The sequence below is a fragment of the Triturus cristatus genome, chromosome 1_2 (genome assembly GCF_964204655.1).
Source record: "Triturus cristatus chromosome 1_2, aTriCri1.1, whole genome shotgun sequence".
Taxonomy (NCBI): domain Eukaryota; kingdom Metazoa; phylum Chordata; class Amphibia; order Caudata; family Salamandridae; genus Triturus; species Triturus cristatus.
This window is the reverse complement of record NC_140580.1, coordinates 1003482056-1003503733: the sequence shown is the minus strand read 5'-3', so window position 1 is coordinate 1003503733 and position 21678 is coordinate 1003482056. Positions and strand designations below refer to the sequence as shown.

Genomic DNA, 21678 nt, shown 5'->3' with positions numbered 1-21678 from the left:
TTTGCCACTGCATATTCCCACAGTCTTTGTTTTTCTCAACCCAGACATCAGCTGACATGGATCTCTATCAACTGATCAGCTGAAGTGAATACCTGTCAATTTATGAAAAACTGTGCATTTTAATGATTTGTAGGATTGTTTGGAGTTGTGTGCAAGCTCCGCCCACTCAGTGTTAGGTTTACCTCCAGCTGACATGGAGCATCGAAGCGTGAAGTATGCTAAGTGTGCCACTGACAGCTGACTAGACAGCAGAGAGCGCATGCGCTTTCTGTTGCGCTATGTATTGTTAACTTACAGTGGGCTTAGAGCCAACCAACAGCTTGCCATTGCTTTGCTCTATTGTCAATGTCATTTACTTTCTTCTTACTCGTTAGCATGTGTGGGCTTCCCTTCCCCTTCTTGTGTTTGCCACTCCCCTTGAGTATGGACGCATTAGTGCCCTTATCTTGCTTGCTCTTTCAGGTGCTATTAAGCACTCCACAATAGTGCATCTGTTTTCAAGCTGTTTCCCTAATATACTTCTCTTCCTATCTCCGTGCTACTCTCATTCCCCTATATCATTCTCCACCGCCCACCCTGTGAGGTGATCATCATCATGTGTGCCACTCAGTGCCTTCCCAACTCCCCGTTGTTCTCAAAATCTCTCTCACATTAGCCTTTCTCCCTGCCCTCCATGCTTCATGTTATTCTCCCTCTGGGTCATTTCCCCCCAATTCCTTTAAGTTGCTTCCTCCAATCCTCTCGCTCTGCGTTGCTTCCAGCCACCGAGTTGCTTCAGCCCCCACCAGCACCGTGTGTTGCATGCTCCTCCCACTTGTGCCCTGCTTGCATTCCCCAACCCTCCTTAAAATACACTTATACATGTTCTTGTCTTTTTATTTGCCAATCTGAGTTGGATCGGCACATACAAAGAAAAAAAAGTGAATGAGTCATTTTGTAGGCATGTGTATGTGCTCTGTGCGTGTCTACAAAATGTTTTTTTCTTTCTTTCTCATGATCATAGTTTGGAGAGGAAAAACACGTGCCAGTCCCCAATAAATCAATGCAGTAGGCCCCATCTGCAACCACTATCTCAAATTGAGCACTACCTCTTGCACACACATAACTCATACCTGCTAAGTGGCTTGTTGATCACCAGTAATGTATCGGCCGATATACCAGATATCCCCAAATGATCTGGCATTGAATGATTGAAGCTTAGCGCCAGGCCACTTCCATTGGAAGCAGCTGTTTGCTCTCTGCAAGACGCTTTTTATTCATTCATGCAGATCTGTCACATTCTGCAGTCAATCGGAGGACATTAATTTAGTTCACCACAGCAGTCCTAAATAACAAAATGACACCCTGGTATGTGATGATAGTAATAAAGCTGATCCCAGAAGACCTCTAAAAAAAATTCTCTCTCTAACCATGGAAGTTTAGTACCAAAACTATAAACAAAATGTCATGGCAGCCCAGGGTAGTATCCAGCTAAGTAGACACTGGTCGTAAGAAATACCACAAAAGGGCCTGCAGAGGTGCTCAATTCTACCAGCTTACTGAAACCCATAAACTGTGCTTCTGTCTCTCACATCTCACCATCCACCACACTGCCAAGTGATGCGTTCCAGAACACACTACCTACATGTCGTTGGTAGTCACATACAACATGGAAACACTAGCCCACTTTGGATCACAAAACAAACACCCTTGCAACCATACACCTTACATGGCATAGCTTGCTGCCCATATAAGCAAGAACTTCAGTGCTCCACATCGACAGTAGATGCTACAATGGAAAACAATAGGTCCCAAAGGCGAGACCTGTTGGCTTTGCCAATGCGTGTCTTTCTGTTTGCAATGCAATAACATAGGTCCAGTGCTAGAAATGATAGTGAGTGGTATCTTTTGTCTCAGTGTCATTGGTGCAGCAAGGACAGGTAAACCCATAAAGTCGTCATTTGACTGTTTTGTGTGTTTCCCCTTGGTGGGAGTTGATCTTTGTTGAAGTACCAGCCAAATCGTTAAAATCAGATTTTACAAGGGAAAATGTCAAATTGTGACGTGTGCCTGTGGCCCCCTTTATGAGTTGAGAGGATCAGCATTCCTTTGTGGCATTCTCCTCCACTCAATCATGAGTGGGAATTGGTCCCACAGTTGAATTTACCGAGTGCAGGACTAATGGACTCTATTTTCCCAACTGGGAAATTAGTCCTGTAAAATCGCTTTGGAGATGGGCTGAATTGCACCTTGTACCTGTTTTCCTGCCCAAACTCCTGTGTCCTCCCCACCGCCCACTATCCTCCCTCCCCTGTCCCGCAGCAACTGCACCACACACGTTACCATATTATCAGAGTAGGAGTTAAGTATAAGCGATAATCCCCACAGAAAAGGGAATACATTTCAAAATTCAAAATTCTGTCCTATAACACCGAGTCCACAAGGTTATTCCCTGTTTCAAGGAATACACCCTTAATTGCACGGCACTGGAAGGGTGTTACTGCACAGTACTGGTTTTACAGGTAGGGATTTACTGTGCAATGCATAATCAGGGTCTATGAAGAAAGCAAGAGTTAAAAACAAAACCTTATATTTTAAAGAAGTTCCAAAGTGCTAAATTCTTAACAAAACAGTTGAAACACTACACAACCCATAAATCTTATAACTATATGTTTTGACATGAAGTAATGTTGAAGGTATAATGGACCTAAACACTCCAGCTTTTGAAAAATGCGAGTTCTACATTTGGACCTTTGGTCAAACTCTTACACATGTTGTTTCCAAAAAGTAGTTGTATATATGCAATACAATATATGACATGGTTAAAAAACAAACATTTGTGAGGGCGATTGGAAGGAAAACTATCAGGATATGAACACACATTCAAAGCTAAAAAATAGCATGCACAACCTATTTAAAATACATGCTCTTATCATTCAGAGAATATTACGAATAAGGGGCAATTCAGTAATCCTTGGGATCTTGGTTAATAAATCCGATATGCAAAACAATGATCCACTCATAGAGGAGAAAGCCAAACCTTCCTTGGCCAATGAGAACCTTATACTAATTATTATTTATAGTATATCAATTCAGTTTTATTCATCTCATAGTGTAGGCGCTCCACAAACGGACAATGTGACATAAGTGAGTAAAGTGCACAAGTGCACAAGTGATTATTTACAATACAATCTAGGAACTGATGTTTGTGGAAAATTAGAAATACCATACTCAGATTTGGAGTTCATTGGATAAAAAGAGAGTCCACAACGATCAGTCCTCTAGTAAACATTGACGTTTTGACCCCACACATAATTTATAACAGGATCATTATCATGACCTAGATGGTAGCATCCTACAATGAAACAGATAAAGTATACACAATTTTTTAATAACAAAGTTTTGTGTACCACATAACAAAAGATTGTTTAAAAAGAGGAATACCTACCAACACAGAACAATGGCTTAAAGACATCAATTTATTTGAGAAAGTCAAAATCACTCTTTTAGGGCAAGAAAGCCTATAAAGAAAGAGAAAAATGTCCAAAGCTTACCAAATGAGCACATTGTACTGCATAGCAAAACGTTTTTCTTATAAATGGGGGAACTCATACCAACACAGCACAGTGGCTAAATGAAATCAAATTCCTTGTAAAGGTAATTATTAATCTGTAGGAAAAGATTTTTGGGAAAAAAAAGTTGGGAAAAGTGGGGGAAAAGAACCCACAGCTCTGGTCGTGAGTAACATCAACACAAAGCTCACATATTGTCAAACAAGAGGGACAAACAAAGGAGAGAATTCACCCTCTTTATGCTGCTAGCACCTTGCATAGATTGGTGGTCAGGGCCCAACTATATCTAGGATAGCATATCAAAGGAAATGTATTCAAACAAATTGTGAAAGAAAAAAGGAAGCCCATGCTGCCGACAACTGGTTAGAATGCAGAACTTACTTGCAGTTGTGGCCAGAGCAATCCACTGGGATCCGCGTTCAGACCTTGCGTGCACTCATGTCTAGAAATAGACGGAAGTGGCGTGCAAGAAGGAGCACGTAGTATCACGGTTGAGATATGCTGAGGTTATCATTATTGTGTCTGATCAAAGGCCCCAAGAGGCAAAAAAATATACTTAGTCGATAAGCAACATTTGTAAAAATATCGGGAGCCAAATTTAAGTGGAGTAGGCTATATCAAAATACTACAATAGATATGGAAAAAATACCAAGAGCATGAAAAAGGATTGCATTAATGGCAATGCATTACCATACACAGAATGTATTATTGAACAATTAAAAAGGAGAAAAAATCATGACGGGCCAAAAATTACTCAGTCAATAGATAAAAATTGGAAAAAAATATTGACGACCAAATGAAAAAGGCTAGGATAAATCAAAAACGAGTATAATAGGCAGGGAAAAAATACTAAAGGTGTTTAAAAGGTTCACACTAATGGTAAACACTGTCATACATAGAATATGTAAATGAAAAAATGAAACGAATAAATATGAGAGAAAACACCAGCCTGCTCATTATGTTCAATCATATGAACACACTACCATAAAAAAAATGTGAGGCTTGGCATAAGAGGCAGAGATAGAATTGATATATTAGCACACAAGAACTGCAATGGGTCAAAACCAGCGCTGGCAGAGTGTCCCCCAAAATAACAACGAACAATGGGCTGAAACAAGGATGTGTGTTGGTGCCCATCCTCTTTAACCTGTATACGGAAGATTTGGGGGACGCCCTAAAAAGCACCAGCCTAGTAGCACCGAGATTAGGCAGCATGAGGTTGCCGGTACTACAACATGCCGACGACACAGCCATAATGGACCACACGAGGGTGGGCCTACAGAGAGCCCTAAATGTGTTGAATCAATTCAACAAAGATAACAACCTTATAGTCAACCAAGGAAAAACTAAGGTTGTCATCTTTGGAAGCTAATACTGAAAAAAAAAGCTCAGTGGCTAATGGGAGACCTGCAAATCAGTACAGTGGCAGAGTACAACTATCTAGGGGTTTGGCTTACGGAACAGGCCAAGGCAAATGTCCACCTGAAACAGCAGTCGTCCAAGGCCAATAAGGTGATATTCCTGTTAAAGCAACTGAGCTTACACTTGATAAGCCCCAGTGCTGGACCAATATTAACTACTTTAAAAGCAACATTTCTGTCAGCCATCAGTTATGGCCACCAGGCTTTTCCGGGGTCGGAAGACGCCCTTCTCATCGCAATCCAAGCCAAAGCATATAAATCAGTCTTTTCTATCGCAAGGTCTGCAAGGAAGTCAAGACTAAGATTGGCGCTAGGCCTGGTAAGGCCAGACTTGATGTGCCAAGGGGAGATCATAAAACTATACTTACATATTATAAGGGCCCTAACAAACTCCTTAAGACACCAACTGAGAGTCATCCTTGAGGGGCCAAGATCAGCATGGCACACCAGCCTCGGCAAGGCACTCAAGACTTTAAAGATTGAGATAAAGAGCATACCACTGCCAGAAATCCCACTAAATGCATGGAAAAAAGCCATAAACAGACAAGTCCTCAAAACCTCATTTGACCTGGATCTTAAATCCCTTCGCTATAGCCCCCACCTAGATCCGCTGAACAGCTCCTGCATGGTAGGCAAGGCACAATCCTACCTAAATGAGGCCCTGACACCACAAGCCAGAACCAAAATCCTCTCCATGAGACTATGCACTCTAGGAATCACCGAATTTAACCCCGCATGGGCTCGCAAGGGTGAAATCACAAGCTGCAGACTGTGGCCCCTACACGAGGGAATCCTGGCTTCACCTTTTATGCTGCGGCCCGCACTCAGGAACGAACGCCGTCGACTTCTTCGCCCAGTCTGTATCACCAAGGGAATCAAGGTATGTCGCAAAGCATCATCCTTGTGCTTTTATAGAACAACCACGATGACCTTGGTGAGTCTGGGGAAATTCATTTATCTGATTAGAATGGCTTTAAAGGCAGCAAATGAACACAAACAAACCAGGGCCATCAGCAAGGTATAACAAGGGGGATAATGCAGCCTCCCCTCAAATGAGGGAAGAACCCTGATCCTACTCACCCTCCCACAGAGACCGCACTACATCAATGGCTCTAAATGGAAGGGCCAAGGAGAACGATCTACAGACTGCTGTAGCAGAAACCCGCTAAGGCTTACGCAGCTGTATACGAAACTCTGTGCAAGGACTCGTGATAAAGAGTGGGTGCAGCGGAGAGGGAACATAAATTATTTGAACAAAAAAACTTTTTAACCGGCAGCCTTCATAGTTTTAATGTGATCAATCTTTCATTTACCAGTTTTATGCTTTTTTACTGTAATGATTTTAATTAATTGAACAGTTAATAAATAATAATAATAACTGCAATGGGTAGATCAAGTGGATTTCATCAACAAACGACTAAAGAATATAAAAAGCCTGAAAACAAGCTTCCATCAATTAACAGACCTATGTGATTTATTGTGACATGTAATATGCCCCCCTTTTTTAGTGCATTGGGATCATATTATTATCATAATTTTATAACTTTATTAATTCAATTGAGAACATTTTGTGCGGTTATACACTGACTTCAGCATCTCTTAATCAACACAGGTATCTTAATATAGTGGAACAAAATGACACATTATTCACATACATTCGTGGACAACAGCATGTTATACAATAATCTATTAAATAACTTTTATAGTTATAGAGAAGCTTTACACCACACAACATTACAGTACAAGTGGGTCCTTACTTTACGTTTCACCATCACTATCTGTGAAGTTCATCTGTCCAGTTCCAGTTTGCACTGGGTTAAGAAGGTTCATACATAGTTTTCTCCAAGTTGCAATATCCTCTGCCAGTTTTTTGTCTTTCCTACACGCTCAGATATGCAGCTCTTCAGCTAGAGAACATTCACGCACATTGTTAGACCTGGCACCTTGGCGTGAGTCTCCCTTCCACTTTTTGTCGCTGTGCCGCATGTGTTTTTATGGTGTTGGCCGCTCAGAGCACTGTGCCACTGCCAACCAGTGCCACAGTGCAAGTGCTCCCTATGTAAAATGTATATGTTGGTTGGGTTGGATTCCATGATTGGCTTATTTGGTTTACTATCAGACTCCAGTAAAGTGCACCAGGAGTGCCAGGACGTGTAAATACAAATACCGCTGGTGGGCTCCGAGCACTGGTTGTGCCACCCACAGAAGCAGCCTGGTAAAATGTATCTAAGGTCTGCCATTGCAGAACCTGCGTGCAGTCTGGTACTGACATGCTGACTGGGCAAGTGCACACACTTGCCAGTCCCTAAAAACGTTCCCTTAACTTCATATTAGTCACCCCTATGGTAGGCCCCGGGGCAGGGTGCATTGTAAGCATAAGGTAGGACAAGCCCTGATGTGTGTGGCATGTCCTAATAGTGAATTACAGCCATTTTCGTTTTTCACTATTGTAAGGTTACCCTGTTCTCATAGGCCAGAATGGGCTGTTAAGATTGTTATTTCCTATGATCCAAAACAAAAGAAATGTAGTATAAATCTAGGAGCCCTACTCCTAAGAAATCAGATCCTGCTACAAGACGAACCTCTACCTGAGGAGAAGGAACCGGGAAAGCTGTGGGAGGAATACTGTCCCTGACCTGGGGGATTGGCCTGCAGTGGTTGCCCTGCTACTGAAGGAGAGGAGAAAGATTGCTGATAAACTTTGCTTCAACTTGTGCTGTTTAAGATCTCCAAGGGCTTGTGTTGAGCTTGCCCCCTGAACGAAGTCCCAGGACCAGTGGACTTCACCGCCGTGGGAGAGAGCTGGAAGACGGACCGTTTCCCCTGGAATCTGGAAGAAAACTGCTGCATGCGCTTCCCGAACGAAGCGTACTTTCCCTGAAGCTTGCACCCGCTGTCCGGCCCGAACAATGTGATTGTGGCACCTCTACGAGGCGTAGCTCGCACCGCAACGGAGGGTCTCACCCCGCCTGAGCATCGTGACTATTGGCCCCTACGAGTCGCAACTCGCACCGTAATGGAAGGCCGGTGACTGTACGGCTTCACCCCCCTAACAAACCACATCTGCCTGCGTATGCGCCTTCCCTCTGCTTTGGGGAAAGCTGCGGCGCGTGTGGTGATCCCGTGCGTCTCCCCTGTGAGGAGCGTACGAGTGTTTGTGCCCCGCAGCGTGATCTTCAAGTTACCCATCACCGGCACGGTGCGAACGCCGCAACCCGCTGGAAGGTGCTCCCGGATGTCCGTCCCCTGAGCCTGCAACGCCCAGGGTTGCTGAGTACCGTAGTACGCATCGCCAGGACGACCCTGCATCCGAGATCGCACTGACTGCTGCGCAGCCTTCGCGCCAACTCCCCAAAGATAAAGGTACTGTGCCCGATCGCACCTCAAGGTGCACGCTCTCCCTTTGGAGCGCCCACAGAGCGAGTGAGACCCGCTCCCCCACCCGAACCGGGAACGAAGTGCACGGACCTTGTAACAATACGCTGAACTGAGAACTCTTTTTGCCAAGTAATATTGTGGGCCCGCTTACACGTTATTGGGTCTTGTGATAAATCTGAATTCTATAAACAAAGTATATTTTTGATACGCCCAGTGTGGAGTCCATTTGTGGGGGTAACATTGGATTGTTGTATGTGATCACAAATGCTTAACCATTACGCCTAAGATAACGCCTTGTCTGCTCGCGCCAAGCTACCTAGAGGGTGAGCAGGGGTTATTGTTAGAGTGTACCCCCCTTTCCCTGACTGGAAGAAGGACCCCCTGTTTGTCCCAGGTACTCACCTGTGTCACCCAGGGAATCCGGATTTTAACACATATCAATCAATCAATCAATCAATCAATCAATCATTTCATTTATAAAGCGCGCTACTTACCCGTGAGGGTCTCAAGGCTACTGCTCGAAAAGCCAGGTCTTGAGGAGTGGATGGGGAGGGTGTTCCAGGCGACCCAATTCTCCAATGTAGGCGCTCTTACCCTCATCCAACCTATAGCCACCCTCCGTTTGGCTAATACCAAGGCAAGTTGCAGTAATTTGTAAGCCATTTTTCATTTCCTGGGCCTTGGCACCTACCCCAAGAGGCAGTGAGCTGGACTAACTTCCACATGGATGCCAATTCCCTCGCTCACTTTCGCAGTTACTCTTACCCAATATTGCTGTACCTCTAGGCATTCCAATGCTAAATGCAGGAACCCTACTTGAGCCCTGGTACATCAAGGGCATTCGTGAGGCCGGGTCAGGTCCATGCAGTGTAGTCTAATGGGAATCATGTAAACCTGCTGCAGGAAATTAAACTGTATTCGTTTTAAGCGTGCATTGCATGGTACTGTGCGCGTCAATGTGCATGCCCTGCCCACCCCTTCTCCGACAATTGTGGTTGCAGTTTCTCATTCCACGCATCTCTTGCTTTGTGCAATGGGGTCCCCGAGTCTGCCCTCATAGCCTTGTACAATAATGACACCAGTCTGCTCCCACCACCACAGGTAAACAGCACGTCCAATGTCTCAGTCGTTTGTGGCGTGCTTGGGTATGTAGACCATGTGCTCCAAACCAGTTGGGATCATATTATTATACATAATGAGCAGGCTGGTGTTTTCGCTCACATTTGTTCCTTTAAGTTTTTACTTTGTGTATTCTATGTACGGTAATGTATTACTATTAGTACGAACCTTTTCCACATCTTTAGTATGTTTTTCATGCCAACTGTACTCCATTTTGATATAGCCTAGACTTTTTCATTTGGTCATCCAAAATGTTTCAAATGTTTGTATATTGACTGAGTAATGTTTGACGCGTAATGATTTATACTCCTTTTTAATTTTACATTAATGCATTCTGGGTATGGCAATGTATTGCCATCAGTACGAACCTTTTTTATGCCCTTGGTAGTTTTTTCCATGTCTATTGTAGTCTTTTGATTTAGCCTACTCCTTTTAAATTTGGCTCCCAATATTTTTGCAAACTTTACATATCGACAGAGTATATTTTTTTACCTCTTTTGGCCCTTTGGCTGGCACAATAATGATAATCTCCAAATATCTCAACCCTGATACTACATGCTTCTCCTTGCGCACCGATTTCTAGACGCGAGCACACACATGCTCTGAATGCGAATCCCAATGTATTGCTCCGGCCATGACTGCAAGTCAGCTCTGCAATCTAACCGCTTGTCCGCCTCATGCGCTTGCTTTTTTATTTCAAAATTTGTTTCAATACATTTCCTTCGATTTGCAGTTCTAGAATTAGTTGGACTCTGACCATCGATCTCTGCACGGTGCTAGCCGCATAAAGAGGGTGAGATCTCCCCCTTGTTTGGCCCTCACAATATACAAGCTTTGTAATGATGTTACTCATGACCAGAGCTGCGATTTGCCTCTCGTTTTCCCAACATTTTTTCCAAAATGTGTTTTTCCTACTGATTGATTGTTACATTTACAAGGAATGTCATTTAGCAACCGCACAGTGTTGGTATGATTTCCTCCTTTTTTAAGCTTTGGTAAGCTTTGGACAATTTTCTATTTCTTTATAGGCTGTGTTTCCCTAAAAGAGTGATTTTCACTTACTCAAAGAAATTGGTGTCTTGAAGCCATTGTGCTGTGTTGGTAGGTTTTGCCTTTTTAAACCATCTTTTGGTATGAAGAACACTGTACTTTCTCATTTAACAATTTTTGTATAAATTATCTGTTTCATTGTAGGATGCTACCATCTAGGTCCTTATGATCACCCTGTTATAAATTATGTGTGGGGTCAAAACATCGACTTTTACTAGAGGACTGATGTTGTTGACTCCTTTTTTATCTAATAAACTCCAAATTTGAGTCTTGCATTTTTAATTTTCCACAAACATCAGTTACTAGACTGTACATATCGTAAATAAGCACTTGTGCATTTTATTCACATATGTCACATTGCACTGCGCTTTTTGTGAAGCACTTACAATGTGAGGGGCATATTCTCAAGGAGCTATCTCCGAGTTAATGGCACTTTAACGCAGCGAAAGTGGCGATAAATTTACCGCCCCATTCACAAGCTGGTGCAAACAGCCGATATCACCAGATTTCTGGCGATAGCAGACGCAAAAAACATCGCCACAGTTGACCCCGGCAACTATCGCTAATGAGATGCAGAGTAGGCGTTCCCGTGCAAAAAGCCGCAACAACACCACCCTCAACACTCTCAACAACCAGCCAGATCGGCGATAAGATCATAAAACAGGAGATAAGGCGTGTTAGCACCAGGAAACTAACACCTGCTCTGACCTGGTGCAAAGTTGGACTGCAACTTGCACCACAAAAGAGAGCCCGGCCCAGAGCCACACCTGAAGAACAACAGATGCCATGGAGCCACTGATCATGCAGCGCGGAGCCCCAACAGGGACACAACACCCATTGCAACCACACCCAGGACCGCCATCCCCCCGTACCCTCCCGCCTCCCCCCCTGACCACCACTGAGGCAGCGCAGACCAAGACACCGGACCTTCCAAAAATGCACCAACCTCATAGACACACCACCAGAGAATGTCATTGCCCACTACAGGCACAAAAGGACAACCATCCTACGCATCCTGACCACCATTACCCACAGGCTGATGGCACCAACACAGTGTACAACCAACATCCCTCCGCAGACAAAGCTGCTTACTGTGCTTCACACGTGGGGCTCATGGACCTTCCAACCAACAACCGCCAGAGTCGGAGGAGTCTCACAGCCAGCCCATCAAAGTTCATTACAACTGTCTTGGATGCCATCATCAGCTTGGTACCCAAGTACCCATACTCCCCCCACACTACGCAGGAACAGCTGGAGACCAAGCAAGGCGTCTAGGCCACAGCTGGCTTCCCACACATGTCCCACACATGTCAGGTGGCAATTGACAGCACATATGTCCTACTTGTGCCCCTTGGTGGCATAGCACACAATTTCTGCACCAGAAGGCACATGCATCACATCAATGTGCAGGCAACAGTTGACCACCGGGGAATCTCCACCAACATCGTCGCCAACTACCCATGCAGGGTATATGATACCACTTCCAACGACAGACCATCATCAACCAGCGTCACAAGGATGGAAGCTATGGAAATGCACTGTTCGTCTGTAAGTATCAAATGAACACACCACACACCTCAACTCCACAACCATGCAACTCACAACACTGGGAATGCACATGTTACAAACTCACATACAACATGCCCACCCACCAGACACAACAGCACAACTTACTTTGGCAACCTGGGCTAGCCATGTACAGGAGCCATCCACGGCATGGCGCATCAGCCACACCATAGCAGAATGTGTGGAGAGGTGGGCACCAGTCATGTGCGAAGGAGGCAAGTGACCCATGAATGAGTATGTACACAATGCCAAGTTTGGCAGAGATGTGCTGGCCAGACTGCAGTAATCAAAGTGATGGGAAGGAACAGATCAAAATGATATTTCTTTCGAAAAATATGAAGGATACCACAAATTACTCCTTCATTCCAATCTGGAACCGCACGGAGAGTTGGATTGCCAGCGGGAGACTGGAAATTATTCAAGATTGTAAAATATGAACAGACGATTTTGAGGCGACAGGAGTTATTAGCCCTGCGCGCATTGAATTTGACTCTACAGGCTTTTGCCCAATAGATTTTTCTATGCAGAACCATCTTCTCGCCATGGATATATGAGTGCTTTAGAATTAGACTGCTTGGATTGCTGCGGATTTGATGTTGTTCCAGGAGATATATCCTTATATACCCTAGTCCTGATGAGGCCCACAAGCAAGTTGGGCTGAAACGCGTCGACTACTGTTTAATACTAAGAGCCCCGGAAGAATTTTAATTTTTGTTGAATCAAGATACATAGTACTAATATATTGTGATAGGGGTGTAATTGTTTCTTCCCCCCAGTACTATTGCATGGGGCTTCTTTAAACAATGGAATGTTCATGATAATAGTGGTTACATCCATTATTTTTTGTAGGGGAATAAGGAATGGATTTATGTCCTTTGTTTTGTATGTTTTTGGTTTTTCCCTTCTTCGAAATGAATATCTGAAATTGTATTTGATATGTTGATAAAAAGAGATTTATCAAGTGAAACTGTGTCCAAACAATGACATGACTAATAGATGATTTATTTCAATATATAAGTAACTTGGTATGAAGGAGTAATTTGTGGTATCCTTCATATTTTTCGAAAGAAATATCATTTTGATCTGTTCCATCGCATCACTTTGTTTTCTGTGATTGTTGCTTTACCCAGATGCGGTTGGAATATTGGGTGCCCCCTTATTATACAGTAGGCCAGACTGCAGTATGCAGACCACACCCATATCTATGTCGACATACACCGCTGGTTTATGGAGTGTATTGTACAATGGACACAACCATGTCACCCCAGCCTGTGGGGAAGATTGCGGAAATGTAGCCTGTTATGTCACCCCCTGTAAGCGTGAGTGGAGTGGGCTGGCCCTGCGTACGCCAGGCCAGCATAGGGGTGTGAATAAAAAGCATGCAGCTCTGGGCATGATTCTCTTCCGGAATGCCCAACATCTCTGCCAGGGCGGCGCCTCTCACCCCACCTCGAGGCCGACGCCATCTTCGTGAGCGGAGTTGCCTGCGATCCTGTGCACCTGCTGTACCCCGGGCTGCTGGTCCCCGGGCTGCTGGTCCCCGATCCCGTCTCGCCCGCCCCTGCGCATCCAGGCCTCACTGCTCACCTGCCGACACTGGCGGGTTTCAAGGAGGGCCCACCACGTGCCGGTGCAACCTCCAAGTCCGAGGCCCGTGACCTTGGCAGCCTGCTCAGACCATCACGGCCTCCTCGAGCAAGGCCCGCGGTCCTCACATTGATGTACTCCACTGGCATACACAGTGGACAAGTAGGTCACACATTTGGAACTAAGTCTTGATTATGCAATGGCAGAGTACACACTTCATCGCAGAGTTTATAACACTGTACTCCCTTCGATGTGGTGCCACCAACTCTGTGCATAGCATCCGCACGACACCTCTCTGTGGTCCCTTGCTGACTACTGCCTTCGGCCTAACTGCGGTCGAGCAGGTCACACAGTTGGAATTGAGTCTTGATTTGTGTGTGGCATAGTTCATATCATTGAATGCTTGGAGAGGAGTAAGAGGAAGACGTGGTTCAGTTCAGAGGAAAAAAGGATCCTCGTTACGTAGGTGATCGAACACTGCCAACAACTGCTCTGGTGTCACTAACTCTGTGCCTCACGAGCCAACAACACATGGCTGTGGGCCCATGCTGAGCGATGGTTCCGGACTACACTGCGCACAAGTAGGTCACACATGTGGAAATGAGACATGATTTCTTTATGGCAGATTGCATGCCATTGTACACGCATCATCGCAGACTGCATCCCCTTTCAGCACTGGTGCCACTAACTCTGTGCCCCGTAATCCATGTACACTCTCTGGGTGAACTTTGGTGGCTTGTGAGTCTATGGCTTGGGTGTTGTCATCATCATCATGTAGCTGATACTGACTTGCTGTCAAGTATGTGTCTGTATCATTCATCTCCTTCATATTGCCTGTGTCTGCTTGGTTCTGCCCTCTGCATCAGGCCCTGGAAGAACACCTTCCACTGTCCCCTGAAACACTCCACGACATTCACCTTGGACATCGACGAGGCCCTGCTCAGCTCTGGTGTCCCTATTTCACTGCACCGTAAGTCACCGTGGTGGTGTGCCTATGCCTGCCGCATTGCATCCGGGGCCACTAACTCTGTGCATCACAAATCATGGACCGTTTCTGATTGAGTTCTGTGCTGTGGACAGCTCACGCAACAATGTTACCTCATGCAGTGGTGAAGACCTGGGACTATGATGAGGAAGATGTGGCAAGTGTGCAGATGGGAGAAGGCCAGACAATGGGATGGCAGGAGGCAGCAACCAAAAGGCAAGAATGCAGACTGGAGGTGGTAGTCCAGCTACACACCCGGATCTATGATTGGTTATTGAGCTGTGGACTGCGGACACAACTGTCACCTCAGGCAGGGTGGAGGACCTGGGATGCTATTGGGTGAGATGTGGCAGGTGTGACACACACTACAGCAGCTGCAGCAGGGATATCCTGAGGGATGCGATCCAAGAGAATTTCGCACATGAGCACGCTCAGCTCTGGTGCCCCATCTTCAGGGCACTGCAACTCATGGACACTTCTGTGTGTATGTTGGGTGACCTCTGTACATGCTCCGGCTCCACCCATGTTGCTCAGCAGTTGACTCTGTTATGCTGGTGCTTTCTGTTTTCATTGCACTGGTGTCCACTGTTCAAGTTGTTGCCAGCACCAAGCGCTCCGTGCAGGCTGCCGTATACTCACCCCACTCACATCCAGCACAGGCGTCACTGTACATGTGGCCCTGCCAATAAAGGGGCCGAGCGCACGTGCCCATAGCCAGTTCAACATGGTATCTGCGTGTGTCCCTGTGGTCTTGTTGTATGCATGAGGGCCCTGGGCCCAACGACATTTCATTGTGCTGTGCACAGCGGACACGGATATGTCACCGAAGGCAGTGGGTTGGGCTTGGACATGTAACTTGGTCGTCACCAACTCATTTCATAAGGGGAGTGGACTGGGCCTCCGTACGCAGAGCCAACGTGAGTGTGTGACTTATATATGCTTGCCCCTGGGCGTGGTTCTGTACTGGGAATGTGCATCTGCATGTGTCTCTATAACAGTGTGGGTCTCCTTTGTGGGGTGTGGGTGGTCCCTGAAGGGTAATAGACACTCACGTATGTGGTCTTTTTCCTCTTCCATGGGTTCGGAACACACCCACACCTGCTTGGCCAACTCCTTTTGGCATTCTGACACCTGGCATTGGGGTGCTATGTTTGGGTCAGTGAGGTGTAGTGAGCCAGCTGTGCTTGTTGATGCTTCATGCTGTATGGTCTGTTGCAGGGGCCGGGTTATCCTCTGAGTAGCTTGGCTGCCCTGGTGGTGGGTTGCATGGGATGTCCAAGGGCCGTTGTAGGGCGTCGGTGTCGAGGTGTGGTGGTCCTCTCTGGCATCACTGATGTGTGGTCTTCTGTGCTCTGCTGGAGGTGTTGTGTGTCCCTCTCCAATGTGAAGGGGAGATGCATGTTGACATTGTATTGACATGTATGTTGGCGCATTGTTCTTGGTTGCATGCAGACTTTATGACAATGTACATTGTGACTGTTTTGGAGGTGCAGGATTTAGATGCTGGATAGTGTACATTTGGACTACATGACGTATGTAGGTTGTACAAGTACATTTCCATTTCACAGTTTCCCGCTCTGCCAGATGTTGTAGGCCTGTTTCTGCGCGTGTGCGGAGCCAGTTGTGTCCTCTGTTCTGCAGTGTCGGGGTTGCACATTGTGCCACATTGTCGTCAATGTGGAAGTGCTGTTATCGCTATGTGTGTGTGCTACAGTGTGCCACAGGGATGAGGGACATGCTCCAGGGTCATTGTGGGTGTGCAGTGTGCTACACATCGTTGTGCATGTGTGCCATTGTGCCCATATCCCCCTGTCACCCCAGTCCCTGGACTTTACTCGCCCTGTTGATGTTGTGTCAAGTCCTCCCGAGCTGTGTCCGCACTCCCGGCTCCTTGCTCCGTCTCCACACTGTTGACTGTGGCCTCCATTTCCTCCGGCTCCTCCTGTGGCGCAGGACTCCCACCTTCTGTCGCCGTTGCTGCCTTCCTGTTGGCAGCGGCTTTGTGCCTGGTTTAGATTTTCACATCATGCTAGCGCCTCTTGGCCTCCTCCATGGGCCTCCTCCACCCTCCGACTGCATTCCAGGTGGTCTACTTGTGTGTCAGTTGATGGTAGTGTTCTGTCACCTCTGTGATGCTGATCTGGTTTTGCTGTGGACTGCACCCCTTCTTGCTCTCCCTCTTCTCCCTGGCCTTACCCGACCCTGTTGTACCTTGCTGGTGGTCTGTGGGGGTTGTGGGTTTCGCGTTGGCCACTGCTCTGGGTCATGGTGCATCCATGTTGCTACGCACTTTGGGTTGTTTCTGGTGTGTTGTTATTGATGCTTTTATTGTGCATTTTCCCTTCTGACACGTGGGATTTGCAGGCCTGCCGCTGGTTTTTGCTGCTTTTTGTATCGCGAATGGCCTCATCGCAGCTTTTTTGGCGTTCGTGTTTCACATTTTTACGGCGTGGCGTTGATTTCAACGCAGCCATTTGACACGTCGGGTGACTGTCGCATGGTACCACCGTGTTGTGAATACTTAGTTAACACGGAGTAATTTTCCCACGATAGGCTGCTCTTGCGGTAGTTATCACACGTTCTTGCCCTTCAGATTTTCTACTGAGTTTTTCTACTAAAATTGTATTATATTGAATTACTGCAAGATTAATAAAACTGTATTGAAAAACTATACGATAATAATTAGTATATGGTTCTCATTGGCCTCTGGAGGGTGGGGTTCTCCTCTCTCCGAGTGGATCATTGTATTGTATATCTTATAATTCAGAGAAGCAGCTTCAGATGTGCAATGAGATTTATTTGGACTGCGGACGTGGACAAAGTAGGGGTAAACGTTAACTTTGCATAGAAAGAGACATTTTGCAAAGTCTTTCAAATTTGCAAAGCAACATGTACAATATTAAATGATCAAGTCTTCAGATTTTTTATCTTTTATTTTTTAATGCATTTTCTTTTGTTTTGACCCAAGCAGGAGTGTCAGAGCACTTGATGACATGTTTAAACAGAAATACAACATATTGGTTATAACAGGATACATGTATACAGGAAAGTGTTAGGATAGATTTTAGACGTTATAAACCAGTCTTGCCTGCAGAAAATGTTAAGTAAAGGCAGTCTCACCTATGCATTCTGCTAGAAAGCAGGTGGTTTTATTCAAGCAGGCTTTAAATAGTAAGAAATAGGGGCCCATTTGTATCCTACTTTGAAAGGAGCTCAATAAGTTTTGTTCTTTGCTCAAGAATAGGCATTTTGTTGTGGAATTTTTCTTGTACTTGTGAAGATCAAGGTAGTCAAGGTTCCTTGCTCAGGTTTTAGCTTACTCCAGGTAGAATCAGTTTATTTACCCAGTATTTTGGGGTATTCACATTTATTTCGTTGTAGGTGAGGCCGCCAGTCTTGTATGCGCAGGTAGCCATTCTAGTAATGCCTAGGCTAAAGTAATTTTGATCCAATTTCCTAACTCTTGAAATTAGATGGGTTGCGAGTGTTGGACTGCTTTCATAGGAGCAAGTCAGGTGTTAAGGAGGTGTGCGACCAATGCTTCATGGTATTCAACTCTAACCATGACCAGGGTTTGGACTTCTTCAGCTATTCAAATCTCATCTGGGTAGGAAATTTTGATGTTCATGTAATTTGGAGATGGTATTTTGCTATCACAGTGATGTTTGTCTCAAAATGTAGTTTTGATTCTACGATGGCACCTAGGGATCTAGGGATATTGCTGAAGACCTGGATGTATGTGTAATTCTCATTTAGTTCAAGAGCTCAGTTAATTCAGAAGAAAGCTCACAATTTTGTGTGGGGAAGAATAAATCATCTTTAGAATGTTAAATCCTTGGCTAGTTTCTATTTAACATTCATGCACACAAAGCTAATCACCGGATCAGGCTGAGTAAGTTCTGGAAAAAAGAGCCAATTAGAGTTGTTGTATTCCACATGTACCTTGTTTAGGATCCTTAGATGGCAGTGGCTCTCAATCGGGTGGGGCTTCATGTACAGTGTTCTTATTTAGACACAGACTTAAGCAAAAACTGAGCTACTTACTTAGCCCATCTGATACAACTTTGAATGTTGGTGAAGAAGCACTTGTAAAATATCTCAGTGGAAAATATATAGAGAAGGGGATCCAGACAGCAATTGACGGCAGTGAAGACCCACGATATGTAACATGCTATTTCCACTTTGTGCAGCAGATTGCAGCCCATCGGGAAATATTTGATAATCACTTCTAATGTCCTGCTGATATGTATCGGTAGGAAGCAGATGACAAAGATCACCAGAGAGACAGTGATGATCTGTAAAGACCTGGTTCTCATCAACTGGCCCCTTAAACTGCTGCTTGTCATCTTGGAAACAAAAACTCCCAATCGGACATAACAGGTCAAAGATATGGTGAACGGCAGGAGGAAGCTGGGAAACAAGAATAGCATGTTCCAATAAAAGAAAAGATGGACCATGCCACCTTGGTGGATGTTTAAACACTTTATTGTGTTGTCCACAACTGTAGTCTTCAGAGAGAAGAAGAAAACAAATCCTTGAAAGAAGAGGATAAGCCAAGCAGCCAGGCATATCTTTATAATGAAGGATTTCCTCTTAAAACATGATTTCTTGTGATGGCAGACTATGGCCACATACCTGTGAATACTGATCAGTGCCAGGAAATAGATGCTGCCATATAGGTGCGTGCTCAAAAAGAAGACATTGAGTTGACAAAGGAAGTTACCAAAGGGCCAGTGGTTGTTAAGAAAGAAGTAGGTGATCATCATTGGGGCTGCCAGGGTGATGATGGCGTCGGTCAATGCTAGGTTGAACTGGAGCACCATGCCTGAGCTCCACTTCTTGATATGGAACCAAAATATCCAAAGGCTGACAGTGTTTAGGATGAAGCCGAATACAAAGATGACGGTCAACAGCATGGGGATGAAAGGGTGCAGTACCTGGGAATGACAATATGTACCATTCTCTGAGGATGTGCTGTTCATGGTTCAGGAATTGCTTTTCAGGTCGGAGGTATGTATGGGGAAATGGTGCTCCACAGGGGCCTTCACCTATGAGCAAAGACATGAATGAAAGAGGTTATATGTTGCTCTCGGTAATATTTATAGATATTATCTGTCCTACACAATTTTCTAAGCAGTTAGCACATGGATTTTATTCTTCTCCCCTGGCATAAATTAATTAAAATGCCTCTGTGTTCCTTTTTATTATTGAATCCCTCTTTTCCTGTTGTACTTTAAATATTTTTACAGTTCAAGGAATGTCTCAGAATTTGGGACCCAATGCTTTAAACACTATTTTGTTCACAAACCTTGTGATTCACAAAATCACATGGTTTGCAAACACATTACTATTATGTGCAATATTCTAAACCTATTGTGCACATCAGAAATGCCTTTCCAGCTTGCGAAATGGGCTTTTTGATCCACTAGGATTCACAATTAGGAAGGACCATGAAAGGGGTGTCTCCTAATTGCGAGTAGAAGTGTTATGTATCAATGGTTTGCAACCACAGGATTCTGCACACACACAGAACAATGAGCAGGAAAACAGGACTTTGGTATATAGGGCTAAACCTTCCTACCACCTCAGTACCCAAAATCCCCAAACTGACTAACTATAGTGTCTCATTCGTTCCCCTACATAATCATGAGGCTACAAAGGCCAAGACAACCCAGAACACAACACTCCCGACTCTCCCAGGAATCGTGGTAGCAAGACGTACCCTTTCGCTCACTCACTCGTAATTGTCCACAATACAAATTGACAGAGTCACTGTTATAGTTCAAAATGTTTATTTTAATTACTGTGCTCTATAATGCAGTAGACAAGACACTACCAGCAGCAAAATGCATAAACCTAAAACAGTTAGCATTGTTACAATTCCATAGATTATAAAAGAGGATGTCATTGTATATCAGACAGTGGATAAAGGGCTATAAGGCCTAACCACACTCCCCTTGGTAAGAAGAGGTTTTCTTATATATAGGAAGATCTCTGGGTTTTGTCAGTAGACCCATATCCTAGTGCCTAGATGGTAGTTTTACATCATAGGGACAGCATAACTCTACTCCCTGGAAAGGTCCCTCTCCAAGTGTGTATATAGAACAACATGCATCCCCGTAATATCAGAACACGAGTTTCCAGCAGGGCAGCTGTGTTAGCATGTTTTGTCTAGGTGCTAGGGACTGACCAGAACAGAATAACAAGGGGCATTGTTTATCGACCTTGCACATCGTGTTCAGACTAAACTCCAGGAATAGGCACAGAACGCAGAAAGCAGACAGTTCTCATGTGAAAGGCACAAAAAGAGTCTTGAAAATAAAGCCTTGTAGTAACGTGTGCAAAAGCAACATCATGGCAGCAGAGCTCATGCTAACTTAGCAATGTCGACAATGACCCGAACGGCCATATAACAACCCTTCAATGAATTCCCAAATAAAAAACCCTTTTAGAAGCAGCACACTTCCTATGAGGAGCACAGGTTTGCAACTTGTTTTAAACTGAGTTTGTCATAACAGTAAATCCTCCAGTTTGTGCGGGAAGTGCTACATCTGGAGGGGATCTGCCAGTGGAACTTCCTTCATAATTGTGATAGTATGGTGAATGGAATCCTGCTGGAAGACTCTCTTGCAAATTTAGCATTAATTCTAGAAATTGGAGGATTTTCCATTGCTTAGTGCTTAATATGAGCAGTTGGTCTCTGGTGGGGGGCACCCACACTTATTTTTGGAGACCAGCACTCATTTTTTCAGCTGATACTTTCCAAGGGCAGGAGAGAAAAACATACAGATCGGAAAAACGGAGGAAGAGAAAGACTGCAAAACCGTTGCAAAGGGAGAAAGCGGGAACTTCCAAAAAGTGAGGTAAAGGGCCAGGGAGTGTCTGGAGGTAGATTAGAAAGGCACAAGCTGGATTTAAGACAAATCAAACAACAGGAAGAAGGGTCAGGGCACGCTAGTCCTGCAGTCGTCCACACGGGGTAGTGAAAATAATGATGAGCTATATAGTGGTGCAAAGAACC

General features: G+C 44.9%; 2 protein-coding genes across 2 annotated transcripts in view; both read right to left on the bottom strand.

Moving 5' to 3' along the window:
• LOC146868581 (P2Y purinoceptor 4-like) overlaps positions 1-21678 on the bottom strand; it is a 97986-nt gene that overhangs the window by 61793 nt on the left and 14515 nt on the right. Inside the window, exon 2 of the mRNA XM_085615750.1 lies at positions 19595-19705. The gene's annotated coding sequence lies outside the window, so the exon portion shown is untranslated. The remainder of the gene's footprint in view (positions 1-19594; positions 19706-21678) is intronic.
• Positions 18698-19656, bottom strand: LOC146868582 (P2Y purinoceptor 4-like). The gene has a single exon (XM_085615743.1). It carries the CDS (start codon positions 19637-19639, stop codon positions 18698-18700), a length of 942 nt encoding a protein of 313 aa, XP_085471869.1. The 5' UTR covers positions 19640-19656.